Source organism: Anser anser (assembly GCF_964211835.1).
Source record: "Anser anser genome assembly, chromosome: 7".
NCBI lineage: Eukaryota > Metazoa > Chordata > Aves > Anseriformes > Anatidae > Anser > Anser anser.
Window position 1 is genome coordinate 6037381 of NC_139727.1, and position 17781 is coordinate 6055161.

Sequence of the window (17781 nt, forward strand, 5' to 3'; positions counted from 1 at the left end):
AATCTTCTAAAATCAGAATCATAGGATCTTGAAATATTTCTTTATTATGGGGGAAAAAAAAGTTTCCTCTCTTCTTCCTTTAGCATTTTGCTTTTAAGGATTCTGAGTAAGTCTTCTTGGGACTTGTTTAAATTCCTTAGAATACTGAGGTGGGTTTTTATGTTTATTATTAAAGAATCTATATTATTTTTTTAAAAAATGAAAAAAGTCCACTTTTTGTACATTATAGGTATTATCAGTTTAAGAGATTCCTTTGTTTAGCTTACAGGGCAGTGGAATTATAGAATCTGGTTTTTGCTTCATTTTGAATAGTATGGTACCTTATCCTAGCTTTCTATTTTCCATTTTCTTTTTTTGTTTGTAGATTCATAACTTCCTTCAGGTAAATGTTTTTCTGTTTCATCAAGAGGAACATTTTTAATATTGCCCAAATATTTCCTGATAAAGATGGTAATTTTTTAAAGCTGTGAGCTGTACGGGGAATATTATTTTAGTAATGATACCTAATATCATAGTGTAAACTCTTGTGAATACAGCTTTTTAAAAAGATTGAAAGCAGCCTTAACAAATTAAACTTTCTCTCAGTTATCAGTAATCTTCCATGACTGGTGATTCTGTGCACCTGTAAGCGCATCATATTGCAGATATATCCTCTTTGTTTAATCACTGACCTTCACTCAAGAGTACTGATAATATTTGTTTTATCACACAGGCCTCCAGCGAAGCTGTCTGCCTCTCTCCAGAAATGAACTATACACCTCTGCCTTCGGGATCCAGGGACCTCACCAATCATAGAGGTATGAACTAAACTTTTATTGGTATGGACTGCTGCAAGGTGGTAAACTTTGTTGTAAGGCCTTCTCTGTATTAGTTATTGCTGTATTAGCACTTTATTTAACATTGTGCCTTTCAAGCACTAGATGAGAAAACCATACCTGTCAAGACTACAGATTTTAACTCATATTAAATAGGAGTTCAAGGTGGTCTGCTGGGAAAGCAAATAAATCTGTGGAAAACATTCAATGATTTTTGTGTGTGTGTGTGTGAGAGAAAAACCTAAAGAGATTAGAGTACTTAAATATTGCTAAGTAGATGATTACATGCAGTATTGGTAATTTTGAGAGAATTGTAAACTTTCTAATATTTGTAAAGAGAGAGCTTTTTGGCAGTTTAATAATTTAGGGCTATAATTTTGAAACGTTAACATGTTTTCCTCCCAGTAAAAATTGATTCTTCTATGTTTTTCAATGTTAAAGGTGGATCAGTGTTCAATTTCCTTTTTCACCAATCCTTAGAACTTAAAAAGCACCTTGGGCAAATTCTTGAATTCCTTCTGCATACCTATGGAGCAAAAAGTTCAGAGAGCAGGTGAAAAACTAGATCAGTCAAGAAGGGCAAATTCCAAGCTCTTTCACATTTGTTATATAAAGGAAAAATTTATAAAGCTTGCAGCGTTTTTCAGTATGAAACCAGAGCACCAATACTCTTGTGTTTTCCACAGTATGCATTTGATTACATGGGGATTTTAATAGTTCAACTTTTCCGAGCTGTAATCATGTAAACCATTTCTGTAGAGGAGTGTTTTGTATAGAATACCAGAATCAAAGTAAATCTTGTGTTTATGAATTGATGGTAACTTGGTTTTAGTGTGTGTTCTACGACAGTGCAGGTGATCAAGGTAGTGTTAGTAGAATGCCTTATTATTTGAAACCTTAAGAAAGAACCAGGTAGGCAGCGCAACTGGACAAGGATCCATGATTCAGATGGGAAGAGTGAGGAAAGCAACTGATTAGGCTTTCATTCCTTGCAGTCTGTATCGCTGTTGTTTTGCAAGGGCTCAGATGGATATCAGGCCACATCCTGTCCTTGGCGTAAACTGATATGTTGTACTGAAAATCAGATGTCCTGAAAGTGCTGTAGTGTGTTGTGTTCTGCCACTGAGGTCGTGTAAAGAGAAAGGACTGAACCAAAATCCTGGATTTGAGCATACACCTGGACTTCAGAGATTATAAAAACAAACAGACCAAAATAACTTCAACCCTCTCTATCCCCCATTTCCTCATCCCCCCAGATAAAATTTAAGGGGGGGGGGGGTGGGGGGGGGGGGGGAGAAAACAAACAAAAAACCCAAGGTATGCGTTGTGGTTTTGATTTCCAGGAAAGCATATTTGCTTTGAGGTTGGATTGCTGCTGTTGGATTAAATAGCCAGGGTCTAGCATGACAATAAGTAGAATAACAGAATGTTCTAAATGCCTAAGATCTATTAAAATACATTAAATATGTATCTAAGCTAGGTATCCTCAGATATGTTTATTTATATGATGGTGAATTAGGGGTGCGGCTTCATGGCTGACTTTGACATAGAGATGCCAGTAGGTTTGTGCATCAAAAGTTGTCTGCTTTGCAGTATGGATTGACTTCTGGAGCTATAGCAGGTGCTACCCACGTGTCTATATGGGTGCCTGTTCAGATCTGGAAATCACCAGATACTGAATACCACTGTCTTCACTAGGGTTTGAGAGTGCCTCCTGCCTTGCTGTGAAGGGGGAGAATGATATTTCCCAAATTATCAACTTTTTACCCTTAGCTATTCACATACTTCCATATTATTTCTGTCTTTACTCTTCCCAGAAATATTCTGCTTTGCATGCTAAACAGATGCTGAAAATTTCCTCGATGATTAAGCACAGTTATGTATTAAGTGAATAGAGAAGAGAGTGTCATCCAAAAAAAAAAAGGGGGGTGGGGGTGGGGGGAAGGAGGTAAAATTGGCCCTAAAAGAGACATTGTTAACATGCTTCAATAAGTAATATGTATATATATGTATGTATTCACAAGGAAATCATTAAGAAATCTTTCCAAAATTCCAGGTGTTGTAAATAAAGCTTGGAACAACCTGCTGGCAGGGTTTATTAACTCAATCAACTTATTTTACACAAAGAAATATGTCCAAGTTCACAAGCCCATAAACGATTAATTGGAGTCAATAGAAAAATCTCCAAGAAAAGAATGAAATACTTATTCGTAACCTAAAATAGCATGTTTATCTTTTTTTTTTTCCACTGAATGCTTTCAGTGTTGTAAAAAAATGATTGAATCAGCTGTTGTATATGTAAAACGTTGGCAGTTTTCGACCCAAACTGAAAAGAAGAATGCTCTAAGTTTGTCAAGCACTCTTATTTGTCCCTGGAGAAACTTGTTTACCAGAATCTGAAAGTCTGTCAAATGGTTTGGTACAGCTGTAAATAGATTTTTGGGATTGGGAGGGGGAGCAGAGCAAACAGTGTTTGAATAGTAGAGTTTTACTTGCGAAATTCATAGCTATATATAGGGAGAAATATGCAAGGGGAACAAAAGCATGTTGTTCTGCTTGTGTTGCACTATTTATCTTAAACCTTTCACGTTCACATATTTGTTTCCAGACAAGATCTGGTCTTTTGGGGTTGACTCAGTATTTTGTACAAATAACGTTTAGGAATTTTAAAAATCTCCCTCTCAGTGTCAGAACCCACAGAATCTGCATATGACAGTGCTGTATTAGAGTGGAATAAATACAAGGGTATAATCACTGTAAATATTATATCAAATGCTACGATGCTTGTGTCTAAGTACATGATGAGAGTGATAAATATTGAATAAACATTTTTAAGCTTTAGAAATTTTCTTCCCATAAATTACATTGTTGCTCAGAAGCTCTGTTCTATGCCGAACATTTGCTCAGTCCCATTTATTTCTTAGTAGAAAATGTATTGGCCTTCTTTGGTGCAGGTTTTGGGCACCTGACAGCAATATGATTTGATTCTTTATGAGATCTAATTACTGTCCCATTAAGCAGGCCTTCCAAAGTGGTAATTTTATAGCTAGCTTTATTTTTGTTTAGATTTCAAAACGATGATCTTAAACTCCTAAGGGTCTTTGTTAAATTAGTATCTTATATTTGATTGTATATTTATTTTTATATTGTTTTAGACATCAGTGATTTAGTTGTGTGAATTTTGTACAATTCTCTTACCCTGATAAAAATAAGTCAGTTCATAGACACCTCCCCCTGTCATACAGCATGCTTTAAAAAAAAAATAAAAAAAATCCATGATTTGTATTATAGTAGTTCTCAAATTTGCTACTGAAACAAAATAAAATGGGCCTGACTTCTCTTCCTGCTTCTCCAGATCTAAGAAAATAGCTACAAAAAAATCAAACGTATATACTGTTGTTTTTAAATAGAAATGGCCATGCTCCCAGTACACAAAATTAAAGAAATGTAATGTGTTTTAGTAAAAATATATTCTGAAAATTTTGCTTATACAAAACAGTGAAAATGACATATGTTGACCTGTTACCTTTCTGTTCCTTATCATCATCAATTTATTAACTGAGTAAATATAAAATCTTAAAATAGAGCTTTAAAATACTTAATGTAGTCATAATTGATGGAAAAAGAAATTTTAAAATTGTAATATCCTAATTTGCTGGATGTGCAGAAAAATGCTACTTTCTCCCCTTCCCCTAAGTTAGGTTGTATATTCCTTCTTCTTAATGTCATCTCTGGTAAGGAAGTTCCTTTGTTATGTTTAAGCATTCAGACTCAAGTTGCCTTCCGAAAAGAACAGTGCTTTCCATTTGCTGGGGAAAATAGTAATTTTTCATTCTATCTCTTGAGAAGCAAAATTATTAAATCATAAATATAATGAAAATCTGTTTTTCCCATATAAAAAAAAAGTGCTGGATGCTCTTTGTATAAACAGAAATTTTATAACATTGTCTAGTATCTGATTTACTTGAAAACCTATTAGTTTGCCAAAGCTATTTGGTTTCCAGTAACATTTTATAAATGACTCCCTTTCTTGAGATCTTGCTTCTGGGAACAACCAGAGGTAAGTCTTCCCCATAGGTTACTGGTGGAAGGAAGAAGAAGCAGTTTCTGTTAAAAACTAAGCTTGTATTTATGTATGTAGTTTTTAGAGCCTTAGATTGGATTTACGCCAAGTTTTAATAGTTCCAATCTATTCTGGCTTGTAAGAACTTCCTGAACAAATCCACTGTCCTGTTCTGGTATCTATTCAGTTAATTATCCAAGCATTCTGGTATGCACAGAAATTATTTTCTCTTTTTTCCCCCCTCATTTTGAATTATAAGTGCCTGAATGAAAAATTGTTATTTACTCTAGAAGTATGTTTGAATTACCATACTGACACATTTTCTTACTTTCTGAAGCAGTCCAATTTGAGAAAGAAAGTCTTAAACTACATCCAAAAGCAAAGCCTAGAAGTCCAGGGACAGAATATTTTTGTTTTCCATTAGTCCTCTTTTTTTTTTTTTTTTTTTGAGACAGAGAGATTGGAAAAGAAAAGAAGTTCCTTCTGAATTTCTCTTTTGCTCTGACGGATGTATTGAAGAATTGTTTTGAAATTAAGACTTTTCCAAACTTTAGCATTTTTAAGCAAGCAAAAGTATGTTGGCATATAGTCTGTTACAGAGACATCTGCATTCAATACACCTGTTTTTGTTTGATCACAGAAAAATAAACAATTATACTGTGCTATAGTACTCAGAGTATATAGGTATAGAATTTTTAGTAATGACTGGTATGACTGTACATAATGCATTCTGACTGATTTTTAGGGTGTAAAATCCAGCTACTAGCTTTGTAGGAATTGAGATATGTACTAAGTCGAGGCAGAAGTATACTTTGGAATGCACAATGAGCACTGGGTGACCCAGATGTCCTAGAATTTACTATCCACTAGTTGTCAGAGAGACCTACTACTTTCCAAGTCTGGTGTTGCAGACAGAAGATGGAATTTTTGGAGAACCGGGAGGAGTGTGTGTGAAAGAACCAGTTGATGTGAGGTGTGAAAGTCCCAAATGATCCTCCAGGGATTTTCCTGTTCTACCTCAATTTGCTCAGCATGTGCAGATTTTAGACATAAATATTCTGTGGTTCATCTGGAACTAATATGTATTGATCATTCAAGGACTAGGTCTTGATTTTTAAAATGATGCTTCAAATTTAGAAGTAAAATTATAGAATTGGCACACACTTCTTAATAATAAATGTTAATACACACAGTCCATATTTTTGAAGGCTTTCAACTCAATATATGTTCAGTCTGAAAAGCCGTGCTATCTTTAAATCACAGACATAAAAAGAAATCAGCTAGCATAAAAACTTACTTCCAGAGAGATAATTATCCTGTTTATATTATCATTGCAGTCTTCTCTGTTATTATTATTGACACAGTTGTTAGGTACTCATTGTGTTTTCAAGCCAGAGGCTTATTTAGAGTTTGAAATTGATTGCTGGAAAAGTCACAAAGCAATTTACGTGGCAGCTTATCATAATTAGTTAGTTTCCTTAATGTGAACTGCACTTTATGCTTATCAATTGATTTTTCTGTATAGCTGCATAAAACAGCTCATTGTGTGCTGTCCAAAAAGAGAATAATAATCATAAAATAACTGTGAGTAGTATTTTATCATTCAGCTAATCTGATAAATTCTAAAATAAATTTTAACAAAAGATGTATATACATGTATATAGGAATATTTGCTTAAACTCATCTGACAATTCAGAGCAGGATGAATAAGAGAACTGCAAACGGATGCAATATATGAAAATTCAGAGGCAGAGACCTGTGAATAGTGGGTAATTCTTTTTTTGTTGGTTTTCATGAGGTGCAACCATATTTCTAGTTTCTAAGCTACATTATTTCAGAGTGAGTGATAGGCTGCACACCTCTTAGGCCAGGATCTTCTGAACGTGAGATGACTGACCATTTAAAAAAAAAAAAAAAGTGGTGGTGAGGTGTTGCAGTAACATGGAACAGAAAAATATCTTCCAGGAGCAAGAACACTCAAAAGCTGTGACATTTCCTATTGATGGCAGAAAATATGTCCCATCACTGAGTTGTACTGTGCTCATGACAGCCCCAAGGGGAGTGTGTGGAAATCCTCTTCTTCTGGCACTGTAGGAGATGACTAAAATAAAGATTCTGTTATGATGAAAAGAAAGAAATGTCATTTGGCTTGCCTTCTGTGATATGAGAAATTGGGTTCTAGTGCCTTGCTTAGTTTTTGAGTTTGGAAAATTTTCATTAATGGAAGCACAAGTTACACTGGAGAAGTATGGGAAGCAAAGTGATGGTAAAGATGAGTGCCAGTGCGAGAGGAGATTTGAATAAGAAAAGATTTGGTTTTCCTGTCTTAGTTTCCTTTAGTTAAAGACATTTGAAAGACAAAATCTGTCAGTGGTAGGCTGGAGTCCTTGCAGTTTGGAGGTGTAAGAAGATAACAGGAGATGTTTACAGGCTTCTCTATTGTGAACTAATTGTTTTTGATGCTACTGAGAGGGGCTTATCCTGCAGCCACTGCTAGATGGGCTTTGTATGTGCATATAGACCTGCCAAACCATATACTTGGAGCTGATTTGAAAGGTATGGTCCTCTGTTTCTTCAGTGGTGAAGCTGATTTCGTGTTTCTAACTGTGTTTTTCCCTTCCAAACTGCACTCGAGTTTATTTCCACTCAGTTTCTCTGATGCGGTTGCTTTGTGGGAATGGAGAAGAATAGGTAAAAGGGATCAGTGGAACAACGTAAGTGGGGAAAAATGCTAGAAGGCGCGTTTTCTTAGAGAGGCTTATTGCCTTGAAGTGCTTCCATCTGATAACAGTAGCCCACATGTATTGGTATTTGCCCTGAGTCTGCAAATGCATTAGACATGTGTCCCCCGTTGTGTGAATTGACACACAGTCACAGATGTTGCCTTTCAAAGAAATCAAGAGGTCCAGCACACACAATCCATTCAGCTTTCAGCCTTGGAGTGGTTTATTGCTGGGCAGTAATGAAAAAAGCAGATTAAGGAGTGTCTCATGTAGTACCTCTCCTGAGCCTTAATCTGTTTGTTTACTGGAATAGAACCACCACAATAACAGTGGTCTTTTGTGGACCAATTTACCTCACTTGCTCAGTAGTGATAGTCTCAGCCAGTGCTTGCGTGTTTCTGTGTAAAGCACAAAGACTTTCCCAAATGCGGAATAAATTGTGGTTGGATTTGAGTGTGACCTTGACTAATATGGTTCAAGAAATACACTTTCTGGGTCATTGAATTCATGTTCTTGACACTTAGAGGGTCAACAATTTCTTGTCTGTGTACAAAAGGAATGTTGGAGTTGAATCAGTGTACTTCAGATTATTAAAAATTCAGCATTAAAACACGTTATTTTCCATGATGAGAGCAACTAGGCATGTGAAACCAGGGTGGGGTGAAAGAGTTGGGAATGGTATATAAAGTGACTTTCAGTTTTGTTCAAAGCCTTTCCTGATGGTTAGAAAAGTTAAGATTAATTTTTAAAAGACAGTATAGTTTTAATTTGTGAGTATTCTCTGTGTTCTGGGGTTTGAAAGTGAACCCAGGGGGCTGAGACCAAGTGGACAAGAAGTTCTAGGAAGATCACTTCCTGAAGTGCTACTTTTATGTGGGAATGAAATAATGGCGTTTTGGGGGCAAGACTTTTAAAGGCATTAAGATTAACTTAACCTTAGGTACTTAAGGAATTAAGTGTTTAATCAAGTTTAGGTTAAAATTTTGTTCAACATCTAAGGAGTTATGTGCAAAATTCCAGTTCTATATCTAATGGGAATTAGGAATATAAAACTCAGCCTTTCAAAATTATCAGCCTTTTTCTTTTCCCAGATATTACAGTTTCATTTTTTCCACAGTGCATGTTTTCTAATCTGACTGTTGAAGCCTTGAAGCCTTTTTTTTTTTTTTTCCTTCAGTATTCCCATAACTTCTGTTGTTTTCATTGCAACTTTCCCCACATTTGCCAAAACTAACCTGGCAGTCTGGGCCTCAGTCACCCATACAAGTGTCACATCAGAGTGAGTATGATTAATGAGGAAAAAAAACTTAGTTCAGATTTTTGGGTAGACTAGAAGGTGTCTGATATTTCACAACATAGCTCATTTTGTCATGCTGGCAATAAGAAAACATGAGAATGCTCAAGCTCCAAGTAACATGAGTATAAGGTGGCAGAAAAACATAGAAAACATTGGCTTCCTTTAGTGGAAACTTGGGATCCAAAACCATAAATCTGTCTAAAATCTTCAGATATGCAAAAGAACTAAAGATGCAATGAGTGTGCAACTGGAGATTAAAAATAAATAAATAAATTGTCCAGTAAATTTGCCACTTGGCTTTATAATAGATAACCTTTTACAATACAGAAGGTCAGACGTAGGCTGTGCTACTTACAGTCCTTCCAGAAGAAACATGTTCAAAGCACATACAGTCGCTGAGCACATACAGTCGCCTGAGAGATCCCCATGTTTGGTTAGCACTTCAGCCTAGCCTGTTTTTTGCAGGAGTCCTCCAATTTTATCATTCAGGCATTTTTACAGCCTCATTGGAACAAATAAACAAACATCTGGAATCATGTGGTATATTTAATTAAAAACTTTTTGTTTGGCCAGAAATAGTAAAATCATGAAAAATTGCCTGTCTCCAAGCTCAGAAAGGCCAAATGATGAAGCTGTTTGCTACAGACAGTTTTACAATGTATTGAAATTCATAGATATGCACACCTGCTACAAGTGCCCCCCCCCCTTTATTTAGATTCATAACCATTAATGAGTGTTTAGTACACAGATTGTAACCCTTGTTTAAATAGGAATTTACTGTTTTTAATAACATACAGACACATGTTACTATATTCCAAACAGCGTATACTGTTCCATAGTAAACAGAATAAAGCTTTATAGTCTTGGTTTAAAAAAAAAAAAAAAAAAAAAAAAAAAAAAAGGAATCTTTACAGTACAGGTTCCAGCTGAATATTCTGTCAGGTGAGCACATGTTAATTCCAGAGGCAGTAAATATCTGCCTCATGCCATGAGTCTGTATATCAAATGTTGGAAATGTAGTGATGGCAATTTCTCTTCAAAATTTATTCTGTATAAGGAAAAAGTAAATTTTCATTCTTTCATTTCATGCTTTTTTGAGGAAAATTTCTGGAGTCTCTTGATGCTTTTGCAGATGATACTGCTTGCTAATGATCTGAGATATTTTGAATTGCACATGCCAGTTGGTCACAGAATATTCTACGATTCAGGATTATTATTTATGAAAACTAGTTAGCCTAATGGACTACTACCATTTTGCATGCACTAATAAGGGCCTTTGAACATGTGACACAGTCTTATTTTTGAGCTTGTACATCTCAGTTTCTAAATAGCTAAATCTCTACTGAGAAAATGATATGCACACAGGAAGATCTCCTGCAGCTGAATATTGATCACCATTCTTCATATTGCTTATGATGAAAATAATTTGAACATTCAATTTTGAGCTGCTTTTCTCTGAGGATTTAAGATTTCTTAGTGGGATAGGATGCTTACATGACCTTGGCCTCTCTCCTCTGGTTAGTTACTGATTTGAATGAGGGAGAAATGGGAGTCATCAGAAACAAAGTACTAATTCCCACATAGTGAGTACATGTAGAAGCCTACTTAAAAAAAAATAAATAAAAAACTAGGAGGAATAGGTGAGGAAATAAATTTCCTGCACAGTCAAAAGAGCAGACATCTGCATAACAACAGTGAAACTATTTTACTCCCTTGTGTGTTGGTTCTTTATGGTTCACACATCATACTGTAATATACGTTTCTTCCAAGCTATGATCAGCCAAAAAGATGCAATGTATTTTGAATTTCTTCATTCCATGTACGTAGTTTGTTAGGAAGCTGTGGGTGAAGGTTCCTTTCTTTAATTTTGCTTTCTGGAAAGAAAGGGCTATCTTTGTGTTATTTTACTGCATGTCCTTATGCAAGAAGAAGTTGTCAGTGTTTTATAGAATATGAATATCTGTATTCATGATCTAACGATATGTTTGTTGATCAAAGTTTCTTTCAGAGCTCTGAAAGTAAATGTTAGGAAGGTTGACACCCCTACCCCCTTTTTTTTTTTTTCCTGTTTTGTGATGTTTCAGTGGTCTGTTAGTAGCCTCAGTGCTAGAAAAATAAATGATAGGAAGTACCATGACATCCTTTGTTAGCTTTGTATGCCCTTAAGCAGAGAGCTCACACCTGGGGAGAAGGGAAGGAAAGAGGTGAACAGTAAGTATAAACAAGGGAAATTGTTTTGTGTTCCTTGCCCAGAAGAGGATGGTTGATCTTTTTTTTTTTTTTTTTTTGATATCCATTGTTCTCCCTCTTGCAGTTTGGGAGATTTTGCAAGTTATTTCTATTTACACAGGAAGGAATTCTTTTACTGCATGATTGACAACATTGGTGTGTTTTTGTAAGACCTTTTTAAGAAAGCTTGTCTATGACTCTAAAGTGCCTAGTAAAGCTAAGCAACCACCTGAAAGACCCCCCACCTGTGGCTGCATAAAACTGAAATAAAGAATGGAAAATAACCCATTGAGTATGCACTTTCCCACCTACTGAGAGCAAAATGCAATGCAATTTTAGTACTTGCATGCCACTGGGGAAAATAGACTCCTAAAATCACATAGTGAAACACTGGAAAAATTCAGTGAATTTGTACTAAGCACTATGTTATAAAACCTAAGGAACCGTAGTCTCTGCTTCTCAAGTGAAACAAGATTTGTATTGCAGTTCTGTTACAATGCCTACCAAATGTAATGATGATATTTAGCACAGTAGGCTGGAGGGGAAAAAAAAAAAAAAAGTAAGGCTGGTGAATAAGGGTCCTTTCGCAGGAATGCTATGCAGAGGGGGATGCAAGCAACCCTTGTTATGTCTACTTAAAGACCAAGCAAGATTGTAATCCCTGAACTTCTTTTGCTTCTGTTGAGTGTTGTGGGGTCACACACAGAGAGGTGGAAAGTGAACATGGCCTGAGTTATCTTTTTCAAAACTATTTATGGTAGTAGACTTGATTTCTCACAATGAATGGAGAACTAAATTGCTGTTAATGTCTGGTCTGAGTGTAGTAAGAATACATGTGTACCAAATCTAAGGGGCTACTATGCCAGTATGCTGAGTTTCCCTGCATTGGCTTAGCTTCCTCAATACCAACTGCTGCAGTAGGTTAGGAACTGCATTCAGATTTGTTTAGATAACTGCATCTGTCCCATCTCTACCTTTTCCTTATAGGATGGAGGCAACTCCCAGATGGTGTTTTTTTGCCGAACTGTATGGGGGAGCAGCCTGTCTTAACAGTCATTTTTGTTCACATGAAATAGAAGGAGCAGGCTCAATGCAAATCATCCCTTGGGCCCTGCTGGGCGAGCTGGACAACCCCCCACCAAAATCAACCAAACCAACCCCACCCAATTAATTCAGTTGGCAGATCATTTCCTACTTTGTGAAGACAGTGAATGATAAATTCCACTGGGGAAAAAAAGAGAGCAACTTTATAATAAATAGATTAAATATAACCTACTAGATCATTAAGAAGCAATTTGTGCTTCTGAAGCAAACATTACTGATGTAAAGCACATATGTTAAGAAAAAGAAATACCAGGTGGAAATGACAATAAGGTAAGAAGGAGGTATATAGACATCCCTCAGGCTCCAATTGTAGATGTAAAGTTTGTCTCTGTCCTGTTATCTGATGTTAGATAATAATGACAGAAGTGTGGAGGAAGGCTGAAGGAGTCCCTTGCTTAACTGTTAATCATTGCACTGCTTTTTTTCCACTTTTGTTCCACTCTGTTATTGTAAAAAGTAATCCCTTTACCAAGGTGAGTTTAACAATAAAACAGAAGCCATCTGATATTTTTTTTTTCTTTAAAAATGTGTTTGCAATAAAGGAGTACAATGGTTTTATTCAATGGACCCACAAATGAGCAGAATTAGATCATCAAAACATGCTATGAAGGAGAGTGCTTAGTGTCTATAAGTTCTCTTGTTCTGCTGATCCTTAAGTACTTTCTACTGTCTGCATCTTTGGAAAGATGACTGTTCAGATCTGGAAGAAGTGAACTAGTTAAAATAGACTGCAAGGCTAGTAAATGACATTCATTTGGGAGATACAGGAAACATCAATCAGGCAGAAGAGGTTCTTGTGCAAAGTTAAAACATGAATTGAGGTTTGATAAATTAAATAAAAATAAAAAATTAAGGTACAGGTATGATCTGTACAGTACAAAGAAAGCCAGGAAGAGTTCTAGGGGAGATTCGACCAGTGAGGATAGACACTGGCTTTCTGTAGCTAAGATACAGTAGTTAGAAATGCACTGAATGGGAGATCCACACAAGACAAGTCACAAGCAAGAACACACTTCTAACCCTAAGTCGTCTATCCTGCCTACAAACAGTGTTTTCCTGGCGGATTAATATTTAGTTTATACCAATATAACAGTTCTCTAAAATCATTCTTTGTCAACTTACGACTTAAAGAAGCTGCAGCGTTTTACCAGGGAGTCAAATTTTGCTCTGGCATTCTTTTTTCACTGTCACAAGCAGGAAAGGCGAAGAATTAATACTGTTACTGTAAAGCTGTGGGGGTTATTCTGGATTTGTTCTTGCATATTTAAGAGCTCAAATATAGAATTATTCTGTGGAAACTCTGGAGGATGCCAGTTTCTAAGTCAGCTTACAAAGTTGTGCACTTAGTTTATACCTTATTGACAGTTTGGGAGGGCAAACAGCATCTGATTCATAAAATGAGGTCTCGAGAGTAATGAACAAAGTTTTCAAATCTGAATAAATATTTTGGTTTATATTATGAGTTATTTAAAATTTGAACAGGATAATTCTGATAGCACTGAGTTTTAACTAGTTCCCTCTTCAGAAGGTACTTTTAAATAGATAAAGGTGCAACAGCAAGGTCTAATCATTTTGATCTGTGAAGGTCAAACACACTTTGTTTCATCATAAGTAGTTTTTAAGTATGGAGATGGAGCAAAGAGTGAAACACAAAGCCAAAACATGGCGGTCAAGCTGATGTTTATATTTTTAAGTAAAAGAATTAGTTTGTTCCTTATCTTAAGTTTTTGCTCGCTTTGTGATTGTTTGTCTCTTAAGGGTGTTGAAGGATTATTATTTTTTTTAAGTTCCAAAGTAAGCTATTTAATACCAGTTTGCAGGTATTTTGGACTTTCCTAATTTATGGATTTTGAGATAAATCTTTTTTTTTTTCAAATTCTATATTATTTCTTAATAAAAAGGACATCTAATTTTTGTTTCTTGACAATTCCCATGTTTCACAAGCTTAACACAAAAAAATTCAGTCAATCTAGGAAATGGTTTCTCTGATCTGTAGCTTAAAGTACTGCTTTGGATACAAATATATTAGTACAGGAGGGGAATCTCTAGGCAGTTTCTCCCTCTGGCTGTAGTTAGACCTGCACAGATTAAGGGGAAGAAATCCATACACATGCTAGGCACCTCTGTACTCTGAAACAACTAGCTGCAGGTGTTTTAGCCATGCACATGTGGATATATGATGAGGCTTTTCAAATTTTCAGCCTAGTCTTCACTTTCAGGGTAATGAAATGTTGAAGGAGCGGGGAAACAAGATACGTATATATGTTGATGTTATGATGTTGTGCATAGTGAGTCCATCTCAGTGTGGCTACAGATTGTTAAGCATCACAGCTATACAATATCAGTTTTGTATCACATCCTAAAGAGTCACCTTAGGTAGCCTAAAATTTGTTGACAGTATATTAGAAGAGTAACTTAAGAAGGAGAATTACTTCATAAGTGTGAACATTTCCTGTAGTGCCTAGATAGATACTAGGAAGCCCTCATCCAAATATTGATCATGTTTTTTGTTCGTTTGTTTTGCTTGTTTTTATATGTTGTTTGCCAAGCTCTACATGGCAACAGAATAAATTGAAACTTCTGGGTGAATTCTATCCAAGATGTATATGAACTTTCTGCTCCTCTTTTAAAGTAGTTTAAATATTTTGTTCGATTGATCATCATCAGTATTATTTTTTTGGTGACTCTTGATTTGAAAGTAGACTTGGAGATGCCTAAGAACAGCTTGATGAGATTTAACCTCTGTAATAGGTTGATAGATAACATGTTTAAATCAGAAGGAGGAGGGAGGCATTATGATATAGATCATAGTGTAATTTCGGTAATCAAATTCACTGAAATATGTCATTGAAAATATACTTATGAATCCTAAATCATAGGATGACTGTCAGATTTCTTTTAGTCTATGAACAATGGCAATCATAAGCTGAAGATGAAATACGGTCAGAGCTTCTGTCTCTTTGACAATCACTCCAATATTTAGACAATGTTCTCATAGATTTCATTAGTTAGCTCATGCGTTTTACCTTTTCCCTCATGTAACTCTAATACCCCATGAGAAGCCAAGACAAGCAGAATTGAGTGTTATCTCTCATAATTATAAAAGAATTTACATATGAATATGTAAAGCCAGAGGAACTTTCAAGTATGATCCCATGGATTGCTCGTGTGACCTAGGGAATAATAGGGCTGAATTTGGTGAGTTTCGATGTGCTTTTGAGCAATTACAAAACCTTCTCTAACTGATTTAGAGCCTCCTACCTTTTCCTATGCCTGTTGCATAGCTGAATGAGGTTTAAGTTTATTTTTTCATATGCTGTTGCCTTGATGTTTAATAAAGAAAAGGGAGGAAAAAAAGAGAAAAACTAACAGCAGTGAGACAGTCTTGAAGAGCTGCTTTGGCTAACAAGCCAGAGAGAGTGAAGAGATTCTGATTAACAAGGCAATCTGCTTTTATGAAGTATCTTTTATGCAGTCTCTCTGGGCACTTGCAGTGCAATAATCTGTGGAGCTTGGCTAAGTAAAGCAAAATCTTGAAAGAATGGAAATTTTGAAAGCAAGGAAAGAAGGGAGCTTGATCTAATGTCATAAGGCAGGGAGTTTTGGAGCCTTGGGGCACAATTAACAAAGGGTCTGGCACCTGCCGTCTCCAGTCTTTGTGTTCGTTAGAGAAAGATTTAGTAATCCTGCTCATGGGATGTAGCTCTTTCTTGTCTTGACTTCAACCCACCCTGGCTCAGAATTTATCTGAACACCTGTGTGGCAATAACATATCATTTTGGGCCCCTCACTAAAAGAAAGATACTAAGTTGCTGGAACACATTCAGAGAAGACCAACAAAGTTGGTGAAGGGACTAGGACGCAAGGCATATAAGGAGTGGCTGAGTGAGCTGGGGTTGTTTAGTCTGGAGAAAATGAGGCTAAGGGGAGACCTCATGGCTCTCTTACAACTATCTGAAAGGAGATGGGTGTTGGTCTCTCTTCTCAGGTAACAAGTGATAGGACACAAAGAAACAGCCCCCAGTTGTGCCAGGGGAGGTTTAGATTTTATATCAGGAAGAATTTCTTCACAGAAAGAGCTGTTAGACATTGGAACAGGCTGCACAGGGAAATCATGGAGTTGCCATCCCTGGAGGTATTTAAGAGATGCGTTGGATATAGCACTTAGGGATGTGGTTTAGTGGGGAACTTGGTGATGGTTGGCTAGGTGATGGTTGGACTCGATGATCTTAAGGTTTTTTTCCAACCAAAGTGATTGTATGATTCTATCTCATCTGCAGTGATCTTTTAGCCTTTGGTGATGTACAATTTGCATTTTAATAAATGATTTTCATTTGAATATATGATACAGTGCCCTTAAAAAAGATTCTCTGTTTTAATAAAGATCCCACTTTTTGTAGCAGCCTTTCTGTTCAGCAATTACAAAACACGGTTTGAGGGAAGGAGCAATACCATATCATTTAGTCTGTTCAAACCCACCGTTCTTTAAAGATATTGTGAAGAAAGTGACAGCAGCCCAGCTCAGCTTTAATGGGCAGGTGATGAAGAAGCCAATGGCTTTTTCATCTAAGCACAAGTTTTTTCCTGTCCAGTAAACCCAAATATTGAAGTGATCCACGCTATACTTTTTCGAGTTATTCACAAAAATAATTAACTGTTATGTGATCGCTTCTGACGCTGTGTCATTTCTTTGCTGAAGCTGATGCTATTATGGCTATAAACTACTATAGCATAACAGCTGTTTATCAAAATATTCATGAAAATCTTCTGTGACAGGAGAAATGGGCATACTTGTAATACTGTTTCCATGGAAAAAGATGCATGTGCTTAGATTTAGTCAAAATTATGGCATACTGTTCTAAACTTGACAGAAGTAGTTCAGCACATAATCCATAATAAAATAGGAACTTGTGGTATTTAAACACTAATTCAGTGCATATGGGTTTGTATGGAAATACTATGTTTAAGATATTGCAAAACAGGTTTTTATAGCCAATGCTACCCAAGCTATGGCATATATCCCAATCCTGAGTAAGGTCTTTATCTGGGGTCCAGGCTGTGGTTCCATGGTTTGCTGTCTCTGCCCTGTAAAACAACTAGTGGATGTTACATGCATTTTTGATTGATGCGGTATTGAGGAAGATTTGGGAATTTAAAAAAAAAAAAAAAAAAAAAAAACACAACATAATTACAAAGCTTAGAGAACAGTAGGAAATGAAGCCAGGAATGTACCTATAATTTAGGGTAAGGAGTAATAATGAGTGCCCATAAAAATAAATAACCATGATGTTAAATAGACTGCAGATCATTTGCACCTTGAGGCTTTTCTCAGATTTTGTGCCAGTAAAGAAATGTGGTAATAAGTCCTCATGCTTTTAGCCAAAAGAGTTTCTTGTGCACAAATTTTATTTGTTGTAAGTAATTTGGATAGTCTCAGAAATATTTAGGAGTATGAAGGGGGGAGAGGAGGAAGATGAAGGCAAAAGTCCTAAAAAAACTTCACTACTTTGAAGAAGTACTTTACATTCAATTGTCCTTGATCACAATTTT

The 17781-nt window shown here is 36.0% G+C and overlaps 1 protein-coding gene across 1 annotated transcript in view; it reads left to right on the forward strand.

The window, feature by feature from the left end:
• Nucleotides 1–17781, forward strand: part of LRMDA (leucine rich melanocyte differentiation associated) — a 669624-nt gene that overhangs the window by 564579 nt on the left and 87264 nt on the right. Inside the window, 1 exon segment of the mRNA XM_083843533.1 lies at nt 713–797. Coding sequence (XP_083699659.1) covers nt 713–797 — 85 coding nt within the window.